Source organism: Eutrigla gurnardus (genome assembly GCF_963514095.1).
Source record: "Eutrigla gurnardus genome assembly, chromosome: 9".
Classification (NCBI taxonomy): Eukaryota; Metazoa; Chordata; class Actinopteri; order Perciformes; family Triglidae; genus Eutrigla; species Eutrigla gurnardus.
In genome coordinates, this window is record NC_139923.1 from 2944599 (window position 1) to 2969247 (window position 24649).

Consider the following 24649-nt stretch of genomic DNA (forward strand, 5'->3'; position numbering starts at 1 on the left):
GCTATCTGTCAGAACAAAAACATCCTAAACTGAAATCCGCTACATAGACACACTTTTTCTGAGTCCGCTGTTGTTTGATAGTAACTTTCGTCGTTTTGGGCCTCTCCGAACACGCAACGAGAACATGCCCGGGCAGAGGTAACCGTCCCCGGGCTGCTGCTGCCTCCTCAGCCGGCTGAAGGACAGGAGCAGGACGGACAGACGCAGATGGAGAGGCCGGGCAGGCTGCTGCTGCTGTCCGAGCTGCGCGTCAGAAACGCGGCGTACGATGTGAGCCTGAGCCGGTCCCTGCTCACCTGGAAGAGACGGATCTCCAGCCCAGTGTACCACCCGTTCAGACCCAGTAAGACTCGGATAAGATCTGTTTGTGTCCATGTATCATTACCTCGCTCTGTCTGTGTGTCGCTCGGCCTTGAACACACCGCGACATCCTGTGTGATAAACAAAGGGCATTGGGGACAAACAGAGGACATGTTGGACGCATAGACGGTGTTTGGACGTGAAGAAAACGCACACGTTTATGTTCTGAACAACATATGATGTAGTCCGAGCTGTAATAATAACTGAGACGTGATTCATCCGGTTACATAGCGCACCACATCCACTGTGACACACAATATGTGGAGGTCACGGTGAGGCTGCAGGCAGCGGGGAACAATACAAACCTCATGTATTACACTGATTTAAATGTAGGGGAACTTGGAGAAGCAACTGCTATTGTAGTCAAAGACAATTCTTAAGTACTTGTACTTCCATTTTACGTTTGTTTTAAGTGGAACATAATTCAGAGGCAAACATTGTACTTTTACTCTACGACAGTCATTTGACATCAAGTTACTTTGTAGATTCGAATTATTAACACACCATATGAATATGAAATTAATTATAGTGAACTAATCTAGACTTTTTTTTTCTAGAAGAGGCTCCTGTCTCCATGCTTTAAGTAAAAAACTGTTTACAAAGAGTGAGGGGGATTACTGAAATGCATTTCGGGAGTTGTAGTCAACGTCTCTATGTCCACAGGCTTGTAGCTTCTGTCTTTAAATCAAAGAAAAAGCTAACTGACACAGTTGTTTGTGTCTCTTATTTGTCTCCCCTGATTCGGTGTCTCTGGGGATCGAAGTCCAGCTGTGTATCAACCTGAGACAGACGGCAGTGTGTGTGTTTGTATTTCAGGTGTTAATCTTGCAATCCTTACTGTGCCCTAGCACATTTGACCCCCAAAGTCAAGTTTGTTTGACTAGTGTGAGTGCTCAAGCACGGTACACTTCCTTGGCCCTGGCACGGTTGGAAGAGCTGTGCTCCAGCACCATAGTTACTCACGCACAAGTACTTAGCTATTGAGCCATTTTTTGACTGAAAATAATGTTGATGACACAGATGCATTCTGGGCTGGGCTTGGGCATGATTCAGAGTTGTGGTATGAGCGGTACTGGAGTAGGACATGGGGCAATGCTCCGTCGCTTTAAAAAATGCCAAAATCCACTCTGCTTAATTTGAGATGTGACTTGTCAGTAAAGTTTCAGTCATGTTCTGGGTGGGATTATAACAAAGTGGAAGCGATTGGGAACGACAGCAACTCAGCCAAGAAGTGGTAGACCACGTAAAATGACGGAGCGGGGGTCAGTGGATGCTGAGGCACATAGTGCACAGAGGTCACCAACTTCCTGCAGAGTCAATCGCTACTAGAGCCCAACCGATAAACGATTTTGAAGGCCGATACCGATACAAATGTTAGTGTAGTGGTGTGTAGTTATTTATGAGTCTTCACAAAAATAATATGATAATGCAGTTTAAAAATAAACTTTATTAAATTGTCACAATATTGTCACAGAGGAACATCAAAATATATTAAAGTTCTGATAAATTAAATGTATACAAATACAAACTTAAGATATAAAACTTAAAGTCCTTTGAACAAAAACACAATAACAACAACAACCAAACACAAAGTTACCAGTATTAAAAGACTTGGTAAGCTTCATAAATATAACTTCGAACAAGACTGGAGACAAATTCTGTTAAGTTATATAAGTTCTGATAAATAACAACAACAGCAGAATATAAATTGCAAACAGTATATGAGGTAGTGTACTGAATCAGTCAATCCTCAATAGCTCCAGTCCAGCAGAGGCAGGTTGTAGTACAAGAAGCAAAGTTTCTCTGCATTCTCTCCTTTCAAAGAGCTTTGCCTATCCTCATAAATATTCCCTATGGTGCTGAACACTCTTTTGCTCGGCACAGAGGAGGGAGGACAGGAGAGGTACTGCCTTGCCAAAGCTGACAGTCTGGTGAAACTGTTGGTGTTGTGTTTCCACCAATCATATGGATTTCCACTCTTTCTGTCAATGGCAGGCTCACTGAAGTACCGTATGAATTTCACAAAAACGTCACCATGTTCATCTGAACGTTCAACAATGTTTCCAATGAACCAGTCATCATCATAGCTACAGGCAATGTATTTTCCTGGCTGGAAAATGTAGTTTTCTGCCTCCAGGTGTTCTGTATCCAAGTGTTCTGAATCCGCTTGTTGTCCTGCATCGACATCTGTGAATATTGTATCCTATGATATTCTTTTCATCCGTATCTTATCTTTGGAAATTGGTATAAAGCAATGATGCGATCGTGTTCCACTGATCGTTTTGGCCGAGGCGTAACGTCTCTCCAATTCGTACGTTTCCTTGTGTTTTTTTATATTTTCTGCACTAACAAAGAAGAATGTAATGTTCTCTATGTTTTCTTTTGCCCATTGAAACATCTCCATTGGTGTCAGAATATGGTTTGCATCAATGGCCTGCAGACTTGTCACAGTCGCTTATCACAGGCGGGTCTCTTTCATCGGGGATAAGGGGTTCATTTGTGATTTTCAGGAAATTAATGGCCAGCAGTCTAAATATTTAATTGTTTGCCATCACTGAGCATAATACTAAGTTATTTCGACTATTTTCATGCTTTATCATCAATAATTCTGCCTGATCTACATTCCAGACTTCTGGAAAAAAAATTCAAAATTGTGCATTTGACGAATAAAATTCATATGATGGAGCTTCATAGTCAAAGGTTTTATTTCATTAAAAGAAAGAACAAACATGTATCTTTATCTGGTATAAATCCCATTAGGATCATCAAGTGCCCACGTGGTCATTTGGGGGTCCAAATATGGGGTTCCAAAAGAGTCACCTCTGCCCGAAAGGATTTTAGGACCCCCATAAAACCCCCACCAGTGGTACCATACCCTTCAAATTCATTTTGGCATAGCAAAGTTCCCAAATATAACAAATAATCCTGTTTAGAATAAATATGATCATTAATTGTGGTGCTAGCAGCACCCAAAAAGTGAAAAATAATTTTGGCCGTCAAACAGTAAGGAATGTTGATTCTGCCTTCAGAATTGTGTAGCACAAACTACAATGAACTAACAGACCAATTTCCAGCCTTCTATCACTATTAGAACAGAAGTTATGGGCCTCCAAAAAATGCCAACAAATGAAATGCGAAATTCCAATGTGTCAAAAAGCACTTGAAATTCAAATGGACGCCACGGGCAAACCGTTTGAGATATTGACCTGAAACTTCAGAGTCCCCTCGTTTGGTAACATAAGGCATATGTTCACCGCTTTTCAGCAAAATCTGAGAGGTGTCATGTACATGGGTGGCTGAGTTGGCACTAGGGCTGAACGATTAATTGCGTTTGCGATAATCTCGTGATATGATACAACGCGATTTGCTAACCGCAACTTGCGCGATTACAAGGTGGTCACGTGACGCGAGCGAAAGAGTGGAGAACTCGGCAGCAACAACTTTTCATGCTGCCCCTGAACCTGTTGCGCAATGGCCTCTGGCTCGACGGAACCGTCAGAAACTGACACAGCTGAGACTTTAGTCTCGAAGAGGAACAGCACGTCGGTGGTGTGGAACTATTTTGGTTACAAAAAAGAAGATGCTGCGCAGCGTCAGGTGTTGTGCAGAGCATGCCGTGCTCCCGTTGCTACTTCACGGGGTAACACTACAAACTTGTTCCAGCACTTAAAAAAATACCACAAATCAATGTATGACAGTTGTATGGCCAGAATGCCGAGCACCAGTGCGCCAGACAAGCCAAGTACCTCAAGACAGGCATCACTGACCGACATGTTTGAAAGTGTCACTCCATATGAGCGTAATTCAAAACGACACGGAGAAATCACTCGGGCAGTAACCGAGTTCATAGCCAAAGACATGATGCCTATCAGCACGGTGACCAAGCCTGGGTTTACGGCATTGATAAATACGCTTGATAAACGGTACAGTATACCCTCCCGTACATACTTCAGTCAGACTGCCATACCGGAGCTGTACAAAAAGTGCAAAGAGAAAGTCGCCGCGGAGCTTAAAACGGTGAAGTGTTTTGCTAGCACTACTGATATGTGGTCAAGCCGCACAGCTGAGCCGTACCAGAGTCTTACAGTCCATTTTATTGATGAAGACTGCAACCTCAGAGCTCGCTGCCTACAAACAACCTACTTCCCAGACGACCACACGGGGGCGAATATTGCAGCCGGCCTGAGAGAAGGGCTTGCCAGCTGGGATCTCCTTGAGGAGAATCACGTCTGCATCACGACGGACAACGCTTCAAATATGGTGCTGGCTGCACGGCTCAATGACTGGACGAGGCTCCAGTGTTTCGGCCACAGATTACATCTTGCCATTGGTAAGTTATCATGTCGTGTGTGTGTGTGTGTGTGTGTGTGCGTGTGTGTGTGCGCGCAAAAGAGAGAGATGCGTTGATTAGTAATCAGGAAGCTGAATATACAAATATATAAATTATGTTGAGTTTTGGAAAGTGGATGGGATTAAATAAATGCATACTTACTCCCACTCCTTTTTATAATATGTAAATTGAAATATTATGTTTTGATTTTATGTGCTTATATGTCTGTCTGTGTTGAAATGCCCACCTGCATTTATTTTCTTTTTTTGTTTTTACATGTTTGAAATTAACACACACACACACTGTTGATGTGTTGTGTGTGTGTGAGAGAGAGATAGAGGACGGGTGTGGATATGTGTATTTCAGAATTACAGAGAATGTGAGTGTGTAATAGTGATAGCCTTGTATCACAAAACTCAAATTGTGTGTAATACACTACTTTTTATTTGTTTCAGAAAATGCACTCAAAGATGACAGAGTTTCAAGGGCAACAGCGCTGTGCAGGAAGCTGGTGGGGCACTTTTCCCACAGTTGGAAGAAGAAGGCAGCACTGACGGAGGCACAGAGGGAGCTCAAACTCCCTGAGCACAACCTCATAACTGAGTGCCCAACAAGATGGGGATCTAAAGAAATGATGATTGCCAGAGTGCTTGAACAGGCCAAAGCCATTTCTCAAGTATTGTCCGGTGATCGACATGCACGCTCCCTCATCCCAACCTGGCAGGATATTGACGTGCTGGAGTCAATTCACAAGGCACTGCATCCTCTACGGGAGTTTACTGATGCTCTTTCTGGAGAGGAGTATGTGAGCATCTCCTACCTCAAGCCAGTTCTCCACCTTTTTGCCACATCAGTCCTGGCTGAAGATGCTGGGGACACTGACCTGACTAAATCGATAAAAACCAAAGTCCTAGCATACCTCAGTAGCAAATATGGAGACCCAAACATCCAGGAGCTTTTGGATGTTGCCTGTTTCCTTGACCCTAGGTTCAAAACACAGTACATCAGTACTGACAACATCCCTGCTATCAAGACCCGACTGAAGACAGAGATGGTAGAAGTAGCCCGACGTACATATCATCAGGTAAATGATAGTTATGTATTTCACAAAAACACAATTTTTCTGTAAAATGTAACTGGAAAACTAATGGCTGTTTTTCTCATCTAATAGGAGAAGAGGTCTCGTACTGAAACTGTTCAGATGCCTCAAAGTGCACAGTCCTCTAAGAGGTCTCTTGGCAGTTTTTTCAAGACCAGTGCAGCCTCTCCTTCTTTGCCTGTAAAACCTGAAGATGTCGCAGAGGCAGAGGTAAACAATTACCTGATGACTCCTGCCATTGATGGAGAAGATGATCCCTTGGCTTGGTGGAGGGTGCACAAGATCAGCTACCCACAGTTGTGCACCATGGCCCGCAAGTATCTTTGTGTACCTGCCACAAGCGCTCCCTCAGAGCGTCTTTTTAGCACAGGAGGGAATATTGTGACTTGCACTCGCTCATCCTTGAAGCCAGCAAAAGTCAATATGCTGGTTTTCTTAGCAAAAAACCTTTGAGCCACTGAAAACAAAACTGTTGGATCATTATGGCTGGCAGTGCCATACAAAAAGTGAACTTTAGTCTGTGTGGTGTGTTATTGTTGTGTACTTGATCTATATATTATGTTATTTATGTTGTTTTTATTTAAATTGTTTTTTTACTGTTTAATTTAAAAGTGCATTTCTCCGTTTTTTATTTAAAACTTTATTTACTTTGATTTTACAAAATATTTTAGTAGTAGAGGCAAATTCTATGTTTCAGTTGTGTGAAATGTTACTGACTTGGGAGCAGTAAGATACATATCATTTTAAATATTTTTTTTCTTAAGACTGTAAATTTTGCACAGTGTTTACAAAGTGCATGCCTTTGTTTACTTAAATGCACAGTGGCAAAGCCACAGATGTTTCTGTAATGAGCATTTAAATAAAAATGTCATTTATTTCAAGTTATACATCTTTTAATTTAATTCTAACAAATAGGCCCAGCCTATGGTAAAGAACATTTTACACTAAATTACATTTAGTAAATGTATCTAATATTGTGTTGGTCATATTTAAATCATTCATTAGGCTTTGTTGGGAAAAAAAGAGGATAAAATAAAAAATCGCATATTAAATCGCAATTGCAATATTGGGGGAAAAAAATCGCAATTCGATTATTTTCCCAAATCGTTCAGCCCTAGTTGGCACGGAATGACCCTTATTTAACATACTATAAAAAAGTAGTCCTGCATAATATTTTATGCTGAATACAAAAATATAATGCTTAGTTATTTTTAATAGGCTACATGCTGACAGGGGAGAGAGTGTCTTAAATGTATTAAAACATTAATCATAAGTAAGAATCACGATTTATCCGATTAAATGCATTTATATCGATTATTGGTGAAGCCGAAACGATTCATTCTATTTATTTATTTTAACAGATCGATTTAGTTGAATCAATAGGACTGACAATAGATTAATCGATTAATCAAATGGATCGTTACACCTCTACTTCCCTTCCAACATCAGTGTGTGACCTCACAAATACACATGGTCAGAAAGTCCCATAAACACACTCCTAAACCTTGTGGAAAGCCTTCCAGAAGAGTTGAAGCTGTTATAGCTGCAAAGGGTGGACCGACGTCATATTAAACCCGATGGATTAAGAATGGGATGTCACTTAAGTTCATATGTAAGTCAAGGCAGGTGAGCGAATACTTTTGGCAACATAGTGTATATGCAGTCAGCTTTCATCACCATGGAAAAATGTTATATATTTTTCATAACACATTTAGATTTAGTTAGTTTTGGGACTCCATACTGTGGATGTTCCCCACTGTTCTCTTTAGGGAAACACTGAGGTTGAGGGTCTCCTGGGTGAACCCAGCTGTGTGGGGTGTTTAGTAACCATGTGGTTCTCCTGCAGGGTTTTGTGTTCCTTCTTTCCCTCGTCGACCAAACTCAGGTAGGAGATTTTGCTCCCGCTACACAGTGGGTCACGTCTCGCTTTAGTTTTGATTGTGGTGCTGCTGTTTAAAAAAACATGTTTCTGTGTTTGATGGCTGTAATATGAACCTGCAGTTTTGTTCCAAAATGGTGCAAATTAATTAAAAAATATTATTATATTAATATAAGAGAATTTTGGCACATCGAACCCCACATTTTGGAATAAAACTCATGTTTTTGGAATGGAGTAGAATATGTCTGTTTCGTTGCTTTTTTCCTCTCTACTCCTGGGTCAGTGTTTGCAGTTTGACTCAATAGTTTCAGTATCTCAACAGTAATTACTTTTTTTCATTTTGTAGATTCATGTGTTGCTGCTTTCAGAAAACAAATGTTCTCTAAAGGAATCGTTCTATTTTGGGTTAATTATATAATTCTATTTCTGTGTGAGGGTGAGATCTTCAGAGGGATATCAGTCTCATGTCTGTGTGTTAAAGCTGGAGTCTGGATGCCGTTAGCCTAGCTTAGCATAGTTCCAGCAGGTACACCCCTCCTTTTCTCAGGACTAACATTATGTAACGTGTGAATGTGTGACAGATGTGATCAAGGGGAAACTCAAGGCCTCCGGTGGTCCGTAAATAATGCGTGAGAATGTCAAATAATGATGTTTGTTTTCGTGACTCAGTCAGTCACGAAAACGCACAGCAAATGTAAATGTTTACTTGTAAACCAGGTTAAAGTGTAAGTTTGTATATATTATAATAGTCAAATAAGGCCCCAAATGCCTCCAAAATCTTAAAAAGAAACACATGAATTTGAAGCTCTGTGATTTGTATCTTGGGAATTGTTGTCATGTCTCTTCTCCAGTTTTTCTGCCCACATATCTTTGTGTGTCAGGGTGAGCTCTTCAGAGGGATATCATTCTCATGGCTGTGTTAAAGCTGGAATCAGGATGTCGTTCCTTTCTGCTCGCTGGCAGTCAGAATGTTGGCTGCAATTATGATGTGGTTCATGTTATTTTTCTCATCAGATAATCTGCCATAATCTTATTTTATTACAAGTTGTCTGTCAGTTGTTGCATCTCTAATTCCAGCATCTCAAATGTTTATTATTATAAACTGAATGTTTTTTTTTAGTTTTGGACACATCATTGTGTACAATCAATCAAAATGGGGAAACATTTTTTTTTGCCACCACTTGTCCCCACTAAGACATTTTCTTTTTTTGGTACATGTACAAGTACATGAAGTTGCTATTTTTAGTTGTTTCATTTATTTTATTTCATTAATTGCTTGATGACATTACAGCAGTCAACATTACATCTTCTGACTCAATTTTCTTTCAGTAGTCTCTGTCATAACGGAAGCTTTTAAGAGGTTTTACCTCTCAAAGTTGACCTGTATATCCGTTTCCTCCCTCCTTTTCTCAACATTATTTAACGTGTGAATGTGTGACACAGATGTGATCAACAGGAAACTAAAGGCCTCAGGTGGTGTGTAAATAATGACTAGATTGGATGGCAAATAATGATGTTGGTTTTCCTGACTCATTGTGTCACCAAAGCACAGAAAAGGTAAATGTTTACTTGTAAACCAGTTCAAAGTGTAGGTTTATATATTGGTTCATTCCATGTGAAAACAGCCAATATTGGGGTATTATGTACATAACACCTCTCAGATTTTGCTGAAAAGCGGTGAAAATATGCCTTATGTTACCAAACGAGGAATCTGAAGTTTCAGGTCAATATCTTAAATGGTTTGCCCGTGGCGTCCATTTTTGGAGGCCCATAACTTCTGTTCTAATGGTGATAGAAGGCTGACAATTGGTGTGGTAGTTCATTAAAAATGTCCAAAATGGTGCATAATGAAGAATAAAATTAATATTATGGAGCTTCATAGTCAAAGGTTTTATTTCATTAAAAAGAACAAATATGTATCTTTATCTGGTATAAATCCCATTAGGATCATCAAGTGCCCACGCGGTCATTTGGGGGTCCAAATATGGGGTTCCAAAAGAGTCACCTCTGCCCGAAAGGATTTTAGGACCCCCATAAAACCCCCACCAGTGGTACCATACCCTTCAAATTCATTTTGGCAAGAGCAAAGGTCCCAAATATAACAAATAATCCTGTTTAGAATAAATATGATCATTAATCGTGGTGTTAGGGGCACCCAAAAAGTGAAAAATCACACATGCCGTCAATTTTTTTTTTTAGGAATTTGGTGACCCACCTCTCACCCAAACAGTAAGGAATGTTGATTCTCTCAGAATTGTGTAGTACAAACTACAATGAACTAACAGACCAATTTTCAGCCTTCTATCACTATTATAACAGAAGTTATGGGCCTCCAAAAATGACAAAAAGGGGGGTTTAGCTCAGGAGGTAGAGCGGGTTGGCTGGCAACCGCAAGATTGCCGGTTCAATCCCCGGCTCCTCCTAGCTGAGTGCCTGGTGTCCCTGAGCAAGACACCTCACCCTAATTGCTCCTGACGAGCTGGCTGTCGCCCTGCGTGGTTGACTCCGCCGTCGGTGTGTAAATGTGTGTATGAATGGGTGAATGTCAGTCATTACTGTAAAGTGCTTTGAATAAAAGCGCTTTATAAATGAGGCCAAATGAGTGTCAAAAATGGGTGTGGCACTTGAAATTCAAATGGACGCCACGGGCAAACTGTTTGAGATATTGACCTGAAACTTCAGATTCCTTTGTTTGGTAACATAAGGCATATTTTCACCGCTTTTCAGCAAAATCTGAGAGGTGTCATGTACATGGGTACAAGGGTGGCTGAGTTGGCATGCAATTACCCTATTGTATCAACACTTTTTATTATTTCTTATTATTTTATTGGGTTTGTAGTTATTTAGGTTATTACTATATCCGTGTGTTTCGAATGAGGTTTCATTACTTCTGGAACAGCACCTGGAGGTTCTAGTTTCCATGCAGCTCAGTTCAGACGTTCAAAACCCCAAATAACTCTTACTCAGCCCACTGTGAATGTTTTCTTCTGTTGTTCCTCTTTCAGTTCTAGTTCAGGTTTCAGGGGTGCAGTCGAATAGTCTTTTTTGCTTAGGAAGGTTCCTAACTGAAGAAGTGACCCGGAAGTAAACAAGTGGCCGCCATGATAAGAGCTGTTCGAATTCTCTAAATGCAAAGGAAAGGAGCTCCAATGCTTCCTTTCAGAGCTCCTTTAGCATAGGATGCAACGGACCTTCCTATGCCATAGGAAAGGAGATTACGCCGACCCACAATTCTTTGCGAGAGCAACATTTAAAGTGCCGCACACCTCGGCCGTTCATGAAAACAAACATATGTGCATTTACATATTTAACAATGACTTTCATGCAGACATATAGTAATTGGAATAGTGATAATAAATGTGTGGACAGTGATAATAATTGAATGTTTTTTATTTATTTATTTCAATCATGTTACAAATGTTTGACAAAAACGAAACTAAAACCACAAATGAAAAGTAAATAAAGCAACCGGTCAAACAGGAAGGAGGAGCTGCTGGACCTGAAGCCGGTCAGTGAACCAGCTGTTTATAAAACCAACATGTGGAGAAGTGGACGATGCGCTTTTTGTAGTCCATTATTGTAGTTTCTCCAGCGCAGACGCACGTCAATCGCCGGTGCCGATCATCAGCTGTCAATCATCAGCGGCCGCGTTATAATGACGTAGCTTAGTGAAAGTCCGGTCGGATTCTCTGAGCACCGCGGTCGACTATTCCTAAATCCTTTTGAGTTCTCCTATCGCCTTTCCTTAACCCCGTGACGTTTTCCCCAGAGGTCAAGGAATAGGAGATAGGAATAGGAGTTAGGACCTTATTTTTTGACTATTCGACTGCACCCCAGGTCTTTTCTTGAAATATCATGTGAAATATGAAAGTTGTGATGCGTTCATGTGCTGCAGAGATTTCAGGTTCGGAAATTTGATCAACACTCACGTGTGTGTGTGTGTGTGTGTGTGTGTGTGTGTGTGTGTGTGTGTGTGTGTGTGTGTGTGCGCGCGCGCAGGTGTGTGTCACAGTGTGTCAGTGTCAGAGATCATCTCGGTCAGAAAGGAAGAGGAGAACTGCAGCAGTGGAAAAGACGATGGCAGCTGGAAACCGATCAAAGAGCGAGAAGGAAAGGACTGCAGGCAGACCTTCACAGGTACACACACTTGGAAACACACCTGCACCTGGAAACATGAATGAAAAATACACTGGCAATGTATTCAACACATCTGAAAACACAGTATGAAATCATCTGCACACACAAAACAACTTTCAGGCGCATCTGGACATGCACCTGAAAAGACTTGATAAAACACCCTGAAATATAATACAAAACCATCTGTACAATAAACAGATGTGGACAACTGTTCTGGAAACACACCTAAAAACACAACAAGCAAACCTGGCAACATATCTGTAAATACAGTGAACACACCTGGAAAATGAAAGCCAATTCTAAATGAAGCCTTTTGACTTGTGTGTGTTGTGTGTCAGTGTTGTACGTGGAGAGGGGTCGGCAGCACCGCTGGCGGTGTGCCGAGGTCACCTTCACCTGTCCAGAGGGGGTGCTGTGTCAACACTGGGTCAGCAGCATCAGAGAGCAGCTCGCCGCTATAAGTACGATTTCACACCGACACACACTGACCGACACACACGTGATTGATTATTGCCATTATCATCAGTAACACTGTCGTTGTTGTTGCTGCAGCCAGCAGACCCAAACACCTGCTGGTCTACATAAACCCGTGCAGCGGGAAGCGACAGGGAAAGCACATCTACGAGCAGAAGGTGGCTCCACTGTTTGCTCAGGCAGGCGTCTCCACGCACGTCATTGGTACGTCCTGTATCACTCACTTCCTGTCCTCGGGCTTCCTGCGTCAAGGATTACACATCTAACACGTTGTGTCTGTGTGTTTGTTGTCATAGTGACAGAGTATGCCAATTATGCAAGGGACCACCTGAAGACGGAGGCGGAGCTGAAGAAGTTTGATGGGTGAGTTTAGTTCTTCCACGACATCACGGAGCAAAGACAGCATACATACTGTAGGTGAACTGCCTAAATACAATAACCACAAAGAACAGGTGTCTATTCTATCACAGACTGCTTATAGGTGGAGAGACTGTAAACATACTGACTAGCCAGAGAAATGATGAAAATGGAAACTTTACCCTGTAACACTTTGATTCCCTCTCAGGGTGGTGTGTGTTGGAGGTGACGGCATGTTCAGCGAGATCATCCATGGCCTGATCTGGAGGACGCAGATAGACGGCGGCGTGGATCCAAACTGTCCGGATGAAGCTCTGCTTCCCTGTTCCATTCACATTGGAATCATTCCTGCTGGTCAGAAACATTGATGTTGTTTGTTTAGTTAAAGTGGCAGTCCGTAAGATTTGAGATGCGTTGCTTCTAGCGGCACTTGTGATTGGTTTTCTCAGCATCTCTCGACATATATACGAGATATGAATAAGGTTGTGTCACCATTAATAAAACATGCTCCCTGATGGCTCCAGAGGGTTGTTAGAGCTTGAGGGTAAACATTGATGATGTGAGAACCATGTTTATGTGGAGAGGTCTGACAGCCAATCAGAGAGCAGGAGTTTCTGTGACCAGGGTGTAAATGCTGTTACTGACTGTGGCCTCGTTTCTACTGTTTGTTTGTGTCCTTTTGTGTTTTCTGTTGTTTTGCTTAAGTGCTCAATAAATACACACACACACACACACACACACTGTAGTCCTCAGGGAGACATTAATTCTCTCTGCAGCAGTGGAGGAGAAGCAGCTCACCTGGTTAATTAAAGGCTGCTGATGTTGGGTGCAGTCGGTGTGTCGTCGGTGTAAAGTGTGTAAAGTTTGCATGTAAGCAGGCGTAAGAAACAATATACCATCTGTTTGTCTGTTTCAGGTTCAACAGACTGTATCTGCTTCGCCACCGTGGGCACCAACGACCCCGTGACCTCTGCACTGCACATCATTGTGGGTCAGTCACATGGCGTCATTACACATGGATTATAATGTGAATCACGTCCGCACCACACAGGTTGTCTAACATGGACACGGGACAAAAGACCAGTGGCCATCATAAATGACCAAAGGATGCTTTTATTTTGGTGAATATCTTCGCACATTCAAATGTTATTGATCTACACTTTTCTTACAAAAATATCTACTGAACAGTTAACACAGTAGTTTAGTTGATCAACAGAACGTTAACTTGTTTAATAATCCAGTAACAGTTTCATGATGACATGCATGAGAATCCATCTCCTTGTGTTGCATCAATGATCAGAATGTTGGTCAAATAAAACCAGACATCAGAGGACGTCACCTTGGACTCACTGTTCTCTGATGCTTTATACACCAAATGTTTTCTATTACCTCAAGATTGTATCGATGTTTTTCTAACACAGTCACACCAAGTGTAACGGAAACCCAGTGATGTGCCTTACTTTGCTTTCTCTGGTCTCTGCTGCCATCTAGTGTTCCTTCAGGAAATGGGCTCTGAAAATGCACTTGTTATATTAATAGTAATAACTAGTCATATCAGTTTAGCTTCAAGTCAAAGTCAACTTCATTGTCAGTTCTGCCATACTGTACCGGATATGTAGTGTGGTATTTGTAGTAGTACAAGTACACAACGAGGGTTTATAGATACTAGGATAAAAAACAAATACAAAAACAATGAAATGATCACAGTTCAGCTGTGTGTGCGTGCGTGCGTGCGTGCGTGTGTGTGTGTGTGTGTGTGTGTGTGTGTGTGTGTGTGTGTGTGTGTGTGTGTGTGTGTGTGTGTGTGTGTGTGCGTGTGCGTGTGCGTGTGTGTGTGCGTGCGTGCAGGAGACTCTCAGCCAATGGATGTGAGCTCGGTTCACAACAACAACACCTTCCTGCGGTACTCCGTCTCCTTACTGGGTTACGGTTTCTACGGCGACGTGCTGACTGACAGTGAGAGGAAGCGCTGGATGGGGCCTGCCAGATATGACCTCTCAGGTAGAATACAACAGTGTTCACATTTCTTCTGGGGAAATCAAGCTGCTGTTGTTTATTAGCAACCGAAGCTTCCTGGGGGGTATTCCAGAAACCTAACCCTGAACTCTGAGTTGACCAACTCTGAAATGGGCAACTCAGAGTTTTGGGTTCCAGAACAGCAGTTCTGAGTTAGTTCTGTCAACTCTGAGTATGTAAACTCTGAGTTACGCGCACCTGCCGACTCTACAAAGCCATCATCAATGGAGCTCCGATACTACAATTCACCATGGCAACCGGGAGAGAGTTATTAGATATTACTGAGTGTTTATCTAGAAAACGAGCTCATCCTTAGAAAGCGGAGCCACTTAACTGCATCAAAGTAGAGATAGTTGGCGTGGCTGACGTTTACGGCCCGACTTAATGCGTATAACTGAATGAAACAGTCGATTGATGTTATGATTTTAATCATATTTCACATATTAAACGGTAAATATAAGTGGCCAAATTCAACAAAGAAATGTCCTTAAACATTTCAGAAAACTCCTGTTCGCAAAAAGGATATTGTTTGTATGTGATCGGTAATCCTCTCCCGACGTAAAGCTGTTAGAATCACTTTTATTTCCATAACGATTAGGTTGACGAGGAAAGGACGGCAATTTTTTCGGATATAAACATACTGTGTACTGTACTGTGTACTGTACTGTGTACTGATGATGACGGCGAGAGGAATGTGTTTCTTGACCTTGATGCCGCTGACTCCTGCAGGTGTGAAGATGTTCCTGTCTCACGATTATTATGAAGGAACGGTGTCCTATCTGCCAGCCAGAGGCATCATGGGAACGCCACGGGACGCCGCTAGGTGTCGTTCCGGGTGAGAGTGATGCTACATGGATGTGACATTGTGTTTTAATTGAACAAGTTAGTGAACAGTTTTATTGTGGTGTCCAACTCGCTTCAGTTCAGATGATCTACAACAGTTTGATTCTGTTGAGTTTCAAGATGACTTGGTCCAGCTCATCTAACTGAGTAACTAACAGTGCTGTTGTGGTAACACCATGTCATTGTTTCTCATGTCTTTTTTTCCAGCTGTGTGGTTTGTCAGCACAACGGGCATCTACTTTCCGAGAAAGCTGAGAGGTACGAGGTGGAGAACGCACCGGACAGCGGTGAGTCCAACAAATCCTCATTCAGAGCTTCGGAAACGGTGAAATGAGTAAAATGAGTCTTTGGATCTGTCTGATACTGGTCAAAATGAACGAATCTGATCCGTTCTATTAAACTAATGATGTAAAACTTGAAAGAGATGTCACGTGAGCAGCATATGTGATGTTACCAGTTGGTACGATGTGGGTTGATCAAAAAAGCTGCTGAAAGTTAATATCTATGTGTAAAAAGGTTGAAATTGGAAGGAGACGCCTTATTGAGTTGTGGGCTGTGTGTTTATTCTTGAGGGGAGGAGAATATTTGTTGCACACTATGAGCATGATGTTTTGTAAATGGTTCGACATTTCCAAGGTCAAGAAGGAGCTTTGACTTCTTAAAGCTATTCAGTATTTGCGCGCAGGTGGCGGAGTGGTTAGAGTGTGTGAGAGTGTATGCCACGTACGCATACCCAGCCGACCCCGGTTCAAATCCCGGCTGGAGCTGCATGTCACACCCCCCTCTCTCTCCTATTTTTCCTATCTGTCCACTGCTAGATAAAAGGCATCTATGCCTTAAAAAATCTAAAAAATAAATAAATAAAAGCTGTTCAGTATTGTTTCCTCTCCATGCTGGTATCTGATTGGGCTGGATCATACTGAATGTTTTCACTGTTGCCTGTGGTTTTACTCCTGACACCCTGCATTCAAGCATGTTTAATATGAACGTGTTCCACAGTAAATTAGTCAAATCTGTGTTTTGTGGGGGTGGTGGTTTGCTTGTAGAAGATGACAGCGAGTGGAGGACAATCCGAGGGAAGTTCCTGGCTATAAACGCCGCCAGTATGAGCTGTGCTTGTCCTCGCAGCCCTAAAGGCCTCTCGCCTGCTGCTCACCTGGCCGACGGCACCACCGACCTCATCCTGGTCCGGAAGTGTTCTCGCTTCGACTTCCTCAGACACCTCCTACGACACACCAGCAAAGACGACCAGGTAACCAATCAAGACCCTCGCCACATCATCATGATAAAACAACTGGATCCTTGTTCATCAACATTAGAGACTACACACAGTGGAGTCACTAATGTTGCACTCATCAGGATGTTTGGGGCAGATCACTGATCCCTGGAAGCAGTGTGGGTCCTCATCACAGGCTCAATATGAACCTATGGAAGTCTATTTCTAGCATTATTTAGTTATTCATACCAACTTTGTTGTACTTTCATCAACCCACTGTCGCTCTTGTGGTGTGGTGCATTTGGTCCAGACTGAGGGTTAAAAATGATCCATGTTGCGTTTTTTTTTTTTTAAAGATGATTTTTTTGGCTAGAGTGCCATGCAAGCCTTTTTATTGTTTTTGTAGAGAGAGACAGTGTGGAAAGGGGAGATAGAGGGGGAAGACATGCGCGAAGGAGATCGCCGGGCCGGGAGTCGAACCCCTAATCTCCGCGCCGAGGCCGAGCCTCCGTACATGGGGTAGCTGCCTTATCCACTGCACCACCTACCGCCCCCCATGTTGCATTTTAATCTGGTTGCTGGGGCGCAAACTGACTTTACAAACAACCCAGAGGGAACTTGTTGATTGGACATGTTGGTGATTATCATCCTGTATCATCAGGGAAAATACATTCTGGTGACTCTCAGTGTTTGCAGCACTTTAATTCTTCTGATGTATATATTATATTTTTGATGAAGACATGATTATGAGCATTATTAGTATTGTTAATGAAAAATTGGTAGCTTTCACACCAACTCAAGACAGACTGTAGCAACTGAGCAAAGGGACCAGAGTTCTTTTTTACTGAACGCTTAGAGAAACGCTCGCTCTCATGATGAATTCTCATTTTAATTCAGAGGTAATTTCCTCCAGATCCCCTCACCGTCTCCTTTTGTCTTGACCAGTTTGACCTGACCTTTGTTGAGGTCCACCGGGTGCGGCGTTTCCGCTTCACACCGCGTCATTGCCAGAGCGACTCGGACCTGGACCTGCGGGAGAACGGCAAACACCAGATCTTCAGCCAGATCTGCAGAGACCACCCAGCGTGCGGCTGTGCCCCCGCCTACAGTAGCTGGAACTGCGACGGCGAGATTCTGACCCACACAGCAATCGACGTCAGGTGCCAAGACCCTCTGGGACTTACTTTACTATCATCAAATAGTTTAACACGGGTTACATTTCCAAACATATTCTCCTTGGTTGTTTTTTCCCAGAGTGCATTGCCAGTTGATCAAGCTGTTTGCTCGAGGCATCGAAGAACCAACAGTGTTCGAGGATCTCACCAACCCCTGTGCAATGTAGGCCCACGTCCCCATGGTTCCCCGGTCGGACACTGGAGTCCTCTCCCCGTTTCCATCCTCGGCCCGCCTCACTGTTGCTGCCGCCATCATGTGACACTCAAGCCTCACCAGGGGGACTGGACTGGATTTACCCAGCTGTCAACACGTTGTACACTCACTCAACAAAGATTAGACGTTGGCAACGAGACGAAACTTTCCTCTCCAGGTCAGACGGACAGGAAGTGAGATGTGGTTTCCTTTAAATGTCCTGAACGGCAGCTGTTATAACGAACTCATCAGGAAATGTCTGACCTGGAGAGAAAAGCGTCACCCTCAGATTGGGTTCGTTTTCTGGGTCACAGAATGGCTGCCGGGTGTCTGGGACGTGAGGAGATTTCCGTGACTGGACTGAGGCTGTCCTGGTTGATGATATTTTGTCTTATTATGCTCAGATCATGACTTGATGATGTTGTTACTTGGAGGTTACAAATGACATGTAACAGTAACATAATAGTAAACCAGCTGTGTCGCCCAGAATGCTGTGCGTCACTGCCTCTAGAGTGGGATGAAGCACTTGAAGTGGTTTGGATCTGGTCCAGGGAGACTGACTTGTTTTGGGTCACATAGATGGTTTGACTTAGACTCGTCTGTCTCTGGGCCATTTTGACTCTGACTCTGAACTTGGACTCTTGGAGTCTTGGAGTCTTGTGGCTGTTCCACTTCTGACCTGAATTTGACTTTTTTCAGTGTTGGCCGCCAACTCTGACAGAGTCCATGAGTCCAGGTGTTGGGTTAGCAGAGTTGCTGTTACGGGTCTCAACATGACCCCATTTGGACTCTTCCTTGACTTGATCACCAAACTGCTCAGACTTGTCGAGGACTAGAGTTGAGTAGCCTGTTGCTTCATGTCTTTATTAGCGTTTGTATTTTTGATTTTATTGTGTGGACATAGTCGAGCTGCAGACATCACTTTCTTTTACCTCGGACTCATCACAGTCTCTTGAAGGCGTTTTGACTTGTCTTGATCCCGGCCACCGATTATTCTCACCCGTTACTGCTAGACATGAGCTCAACCCCTATTTGGAACTGAAAGTAAAGCAGCTTTCACGCGGACATTATTCAAATAGTCTGCTAACTAAGATTTTTATTAATTAGGTATTTTTCCAAATTCTTTATTAGTGCCCAAATGATCCGGTCTAAAGCACTTTTTTCCATTATCTCTGGACTTTTCTCTGATTTGTGGAAGATTTGATTCTGACTTGTCTCGAGTGGAACAGACGAGAACACACTGAGTTTTTGTATTTTTTCAGCTTATCAATAGATGACATTGACATTGTTAGCTTATTTGCACTTTGAAATCATTTGGAATGATCTGTTACATGTTTTAATGATGCCGGACACCTGCCAGTCATTCCTATGATCATGTAGTCATTAAGGGTCAGGAGTTGGAGGAAGTAAATCTCCTGCACGTGGTCATGTAGGTCAGGAGATTTAGTTTCTGCTTCTCAAACAGGTCTGTCAGATTAGTCTCCAGTCCTCCGTGTTCCCTCAGTCATACTTATGAAATTGTATTTTTACATATTTTAATTCCCAGTAATTTAGAAAAACGTAAAAACCCATCATTTTAGTCAAGAAGATGTTTATGTCAGTCAAACTGGTCGTGGCTGAGCAAACTGAACGTGTGTAAATGTTTTCAATCTTCCATTTCTGCTCGATATGCAAGTGAACTGAGCAAACACAGGACTCACAGTAAATCAAACCAAATCAGCAAACTGCAGATGCTCTGTCCTCAAAATCCCTGGATTTGTGTAACACGATGTGTTAAACTTGTCCGTCTGTTTATTTTGTTTTGGAAAACCTCAATTTAATAATCTGAACCTTTTATGATGCAAATAAGATTGCATTCAACAAAAGATCAAAAGAGTACCTCTGTCTGGAGCACTTTGATGCAGACTCAAACGTCTCAACAACGTTGATAAAATGTGGTTCAGACATCCATGTTTGGTTTCATCTGAGACCAGAATCCAAAATCCCATTTCAATTCATCCAACAGACCCTTTTACAGTTTAACAATGATGATTTATGTTTAAGTGCGCACAGTTTGCCAGAGAAATCCAGCAGCGTGCAACAGCTTATCAAGCTATGTAAGGGCATTAAGCTCCAACGGTTGCAAACGCAACCTCAACAAATTGACTTTCCAGATCTGCATGTTATTATTGAGCGGGTAGAATACATTAGCAAGTGGCCCAGGATTTCTGAAGGCGTATTTGGTGGCAAAAGCCTGTAACAAGCATGATCCAGCTGCGTTATCCGTGCTCATGTACAGAACGTCAAACATCACATGGACTCAGAGGTTTGAGTTGGCTGGGATTTAACATAGTGTGTGCTTTAATGAGTCACCGTGTTAACTCGTCCTTCAGCCGAATGCGTTGCTGCAGCTGTGGAACACACACAGAACATGTGGGTGTCCTTGTAAAAGCCTTCGGTTCATTATAAATCCAATAATCTGTGTTTATTATCTACGGCAACAATTTACTAGGTTACTACGAGCAACTATGGACTCATTCAGCAGAACCAGTTAACACGGTCGGGCTTTGAAGTGTAACACCTGTTGCACTGAAACAGTTGAGATTCTTGTCGGGTTTCTGTTGATCTTGAGTTTAATTTTGTGTTTAAAGCTTGCTCATTGGATGTCATTGCCAACATGTGAATGCATATGGTCAATACCTAAAAGGGTCTATAATATCTGCAAACCTAATGGTTAACCTAAATGTTTGTATTATTGATTTGAATTTCTTTGAATTCTGGTTTTTGTGCACTGTAAAATCCAATGTTGATATTCAAGCATCCGCTCACAAAGCAAATAACCAACCATGTCACAGGGTTACTTTCAGGGTCAATGTGTTGAATGTGAAATGTCCACAGCAGCAGACCTGGGCATGTCGTAGCCTGACGTAGCCAAATACTACATTCCACTGTGTCCACAGGGTGACCGACAACACAACACAATACATGCTGAATGTAGCAGCATCTATACTAGTTTTTTCCATATTCTTTTGTAATATTATTCATGGTGAAGTTGCATTTTCTTCACTAAGCCTCAGCAAAGATCGTTTCAGATCATCTTCAAATGACCCAAACGCATTCCTGCTTTCAAGAGGATGAACCCTTTGGATTTTAATGAGCCCCTAAAACTTTCCTCTTCCATCACCCTCAGGACAAATAATCAACGTTTAGTGCCACTAGAAAAATAGATTATAAATAATAATATAATTATTTTCCAAACTACTTACAGAGCCCCGTATGGATGAAATGAAAATAATTTGAACTTTGACCTGGAGAGGAAGGTGACTATGGGCACTGGAATGTCAGTGTACATGCTGTTTCTTGTGTGTGGTTTGTTTGTTGACATCCATCCTGTTTCCTCTCTGCTGACGTTGAGCTGGACTCAAACTGACAGATGAGGGAACCAGTAGCATCTCACAATGCGCCACAACACCGACCAATCAGCTTTCTCTTGATGCTAATCTGACCCGACACCAGACAGGGTTAAATGATGTAGCCGTCTGTCTGACAGGTGCAGCTCAGCTTAGAGGTCCTCACAGCTCCAAATGTCAGACCTGGTCCACATGTGGAGGCAGGTAGAGAGCGCAGCAACGCTGGCGTCGTGCTCCATTAATGTACAACGTGAATACAATGGTTACAGATGAGACTACAACACAGTCGTACTGAGTGGACCTGCGAAGACCTCCAGCTCAGCCGACTGTCCCATGTGGATTTATCTCCCAGCATTGTATTGATACGAGTCTGAATGTTTGCTGAAGCTTCAACAATCCAAATGTGTTGATCATGACGGTGACTGAGGGAGGGGAAATAACTGTTTGTGTACAATGAGCGGTTTGTGCTGATGAATGAAATGTCTGTGTTTTAGTATTGAGATGACGTGCCCAGTCAAACCAGGAACTGGCACATGAATTAGCATGTTTGTGATAATGATGTGATAAATACTTTATCAGCCGACCATAGCCGGTGAGCGAGGCTATTGTTCAGTTGCTAACAGGTGATAGCTAGAATTAGCTAACTGCCTAGCTAGCTGACTTTCTACTAGCTAATGTTGCGAAATGCTGCGCCTCTTCACAACAAGGCCGTGCTCGAGGCTGGGTGACGTAGTGACCACTCGCAGGTCTGGTTGGGAGACTACACCATCGGGCATTAGAGGTTAAATAAACACTTAACTATATGCAGCGATCAGCACTATGACAACTTCCTGTTAGTCAACAGCATGAATTTGCGCGTCAAAGTAGATGAACTTGCAATTAATCTATTTCATTGCATTAAAATGAGATGTGAGCAAACATGTATCAGCAACTAAGTGGGGGAAATGGTTTAATTTCAGTAATTTCTAGATAATTCTTTGGGGATTTTGGGAATGACCAAATGACATCACCATTTCACCGGTTTCCAAAAAGATGTTGTTCACATTCTGTGACAGTATCTCTACCAGCTAGCAGTTGGCCAGCTGGCCTCGCTAACTAGTTCAGAGACACCGTTGCATCAACAGCTAACATTATGGCCTTCTCAATTTTCCCAGCTTTCCGTTCTCTCAGAGGTCAACACTAGCAATGCAAATCTGCACCTTTTGATCACGTTTTGATAAACTTAAAATTGAATTCCCTCTTGTTACTCCACAGGTTGCAGAGAAAACATTGAAGCAGATTTTGTCATTACATTAAGCAGATTTATAAATGCTGGGACCTTAGAGTGAAATGTAAACGCAAAACTGAACAGAGTTAAGGGTGCAATCAAATCATCTCTTGTTTTGTGTCTTTGCGAACAGCATATAGAATGTATACAATGAAGGATTAGCCTTGAATATAAGGATTAATTTAAGTAAATTACCTTTCTGATTAGCAGAGTTCAACATGATTTTTTTAGGCTCTTGAAACGTTTAGCGACGTTTTAGTTTTTCCCTAATCTGTCCAACTAACAAGTAATATTTATTTTCAACACTGTAGTTTAATCTGTTCTGGAATCTAGTTTGATCCAAGGAGCTGTAATCTGCACTGTAATCATCTTCTTCTGCTGTAGCGGTTTCAACTATCAGGAATTAAAAACATATTCAACTCTTCTGTGTACAAATTCTCATTTTATTCTTAACATCTGACCACTGAAAGAATTATGCAGTGCTGCAGGGACCCCGGTCTCAGGAGTGAGTTTTGGATTATTGCAAAAAAGAAAACGCTGTGGCAAACACAAGTTCATGATGACACATGTTTTGGTCAGCAAAATAATTTATTTTATAATAAATAACAGCACTTTATGGTTTTAGTAAGAGTACAAAATGCATGTTACCATGGTTGCATGACTGGTGGGCATGGTGATATTTTCAAGTCTCATTTAGCCACTTGTTAGCAACCAACACTTCAATTCATTAGAGGCCTTTCTACTGATGTCTTTTGTATCGTAGAACAAAACGTAAAAACGTATTAACCCTGTGTTCACCACAGATCTAATATGGGACATCTAACCAAAATCCCATTGACCTGAGACGAGGGAACCGGAAGTACAGTTCACGAGACTTATGACACTAATGACTACTGATGACAAAAGAGCGTTTTTGCATTGGTGTTAGGCACTAACATGCTCCATGAAGATTTCATGTGGCGAGGGACTCTGACCACGTTGGTATAAGAAGAGTTGGACGTGAGAACGGGTTGTTCTGTCTGTCCACGGCTAAAATCTCACATCCTGCTAGATACTGATACTTGTATTTATGACTGTGTGCTCCAGGACCTCTCGTGGTTGTGGTGATTTAAAAAACAACTGTATCGACCGTTTGATCACTGCTGACTCCTCTTGACTGGTCCGTGGCGGCTGTGAGTGATCAGCAACTGCTTCTGTAGCAAAAGGGATTTACAGTAACTGGTGAGGCAAAAAAAAAAAAAAGAAGATTAACCTTTGTATCATGTGGGTTTCTCCCCCCTTACTTTGGTGCTCCCGTCAAATTAGACCAGCCTGTTTTAACTGCTCTTACATTACAGTTTTTATCAATCGCTAACAAGCACTTACCCATACTTCAGATACTTTTTCTAAACTCTGAACACAGACTCACACCTACAAAACACAATTGGCCAAATGGATCATTTTCTTCTCAAAAACACATTTTGTTAAATATATAGTAACTCTTCATTTCAAAATAGAACACATCTTTCTCTGCACACTAACTTTACCAAAACACTGGAAATCTGACTCAAAATGAAATTATTCTGTGAAAGAATAACATTTTTTTTTCACTTCACAAGGTACATGCAGTCAAGCAAAGTACACCAGGTTTCAAAACACTGGCTATTGTTGACATTACAATAACTGCATAGACTTCTATGTTTCGGTTTTACAGGTATTTGCATGCAAAACATGCAATCCACCGTTTTTACACTAAATTTCGTGGTTGGGAACCGTATGTAATATAATGTTCACATTCAAAAGCATTCCAGTAAAAAGCAAATCAGTTTTTTTCCTTTACTGTTTACTACAGGAGGTACAGTAGAGATACTGTTTACAGTATGATAGAACAGAAAAAGTTGTACAGTATTGCTTACATTGTTCAAAATATCCATG

The 24649-nt window shown here is 42.1% G+C and overlaps 1 protein-coding gene across 1 annotated transcript; it reads left to right on the top strand.

Annotated features, from left to right (window-relative positions):
- On the top strand, positions 1 to 23159 carry LOC311019029 (ceramide kinase-like). Its single transcript, XM_084018190.1, has 13 exons — positions 1 to 343; positions 11668 to 11805; positions 12144 to 12266; positions 12358 to 12483; positions 12576 to 12642; positions 12845 to 12990; positions 13553 to 13627; positions 14485 to 14637; positions 15382 to 15487; positions 15703 to 15782; positions 16542 to 16747; positions 17657 to 17871; positions 17966 to 23159. The coding sequence occupies exons 1-13, from the start codon at positions 208 to 210 to the stop codon at positions 18051 to 18053; spliced, it is 1659 nt and encodes a 552-aa protein (XP_083874316.1). The 5' UTR covers positions 1 to 207; the 3' UTR covers positions 18054 to 23159.
- Positions 23160 to 24649: the final 1490 nt, after the last annotated feature.

Bases quoted from the DNA above. Each gene is read 5' to 3' on its own strand.
- LOC311019029 (XM_084018190.1), top strand. From the start codon at position 208: ATGGAGAGGCCGGGCAGGCTGCTGCTGCTGTCCGAGCTGCGCGTCAGA. The intron at 344-11,667 runs GTAAGACTCGGA...GCGCGCGCGCAG, and splicing joins GTACCACCCGTTCAGACCCA to GTGTGTGTCACAGTGTGTCA. The intron at 12,643-12,844 runs GTGAGTTTAGTT...ATTCCCTCTCAG, and splicing joins GAGCTGAAGAAGTTTGATGG to GGTGGTGTGTGTTGGAGGTG.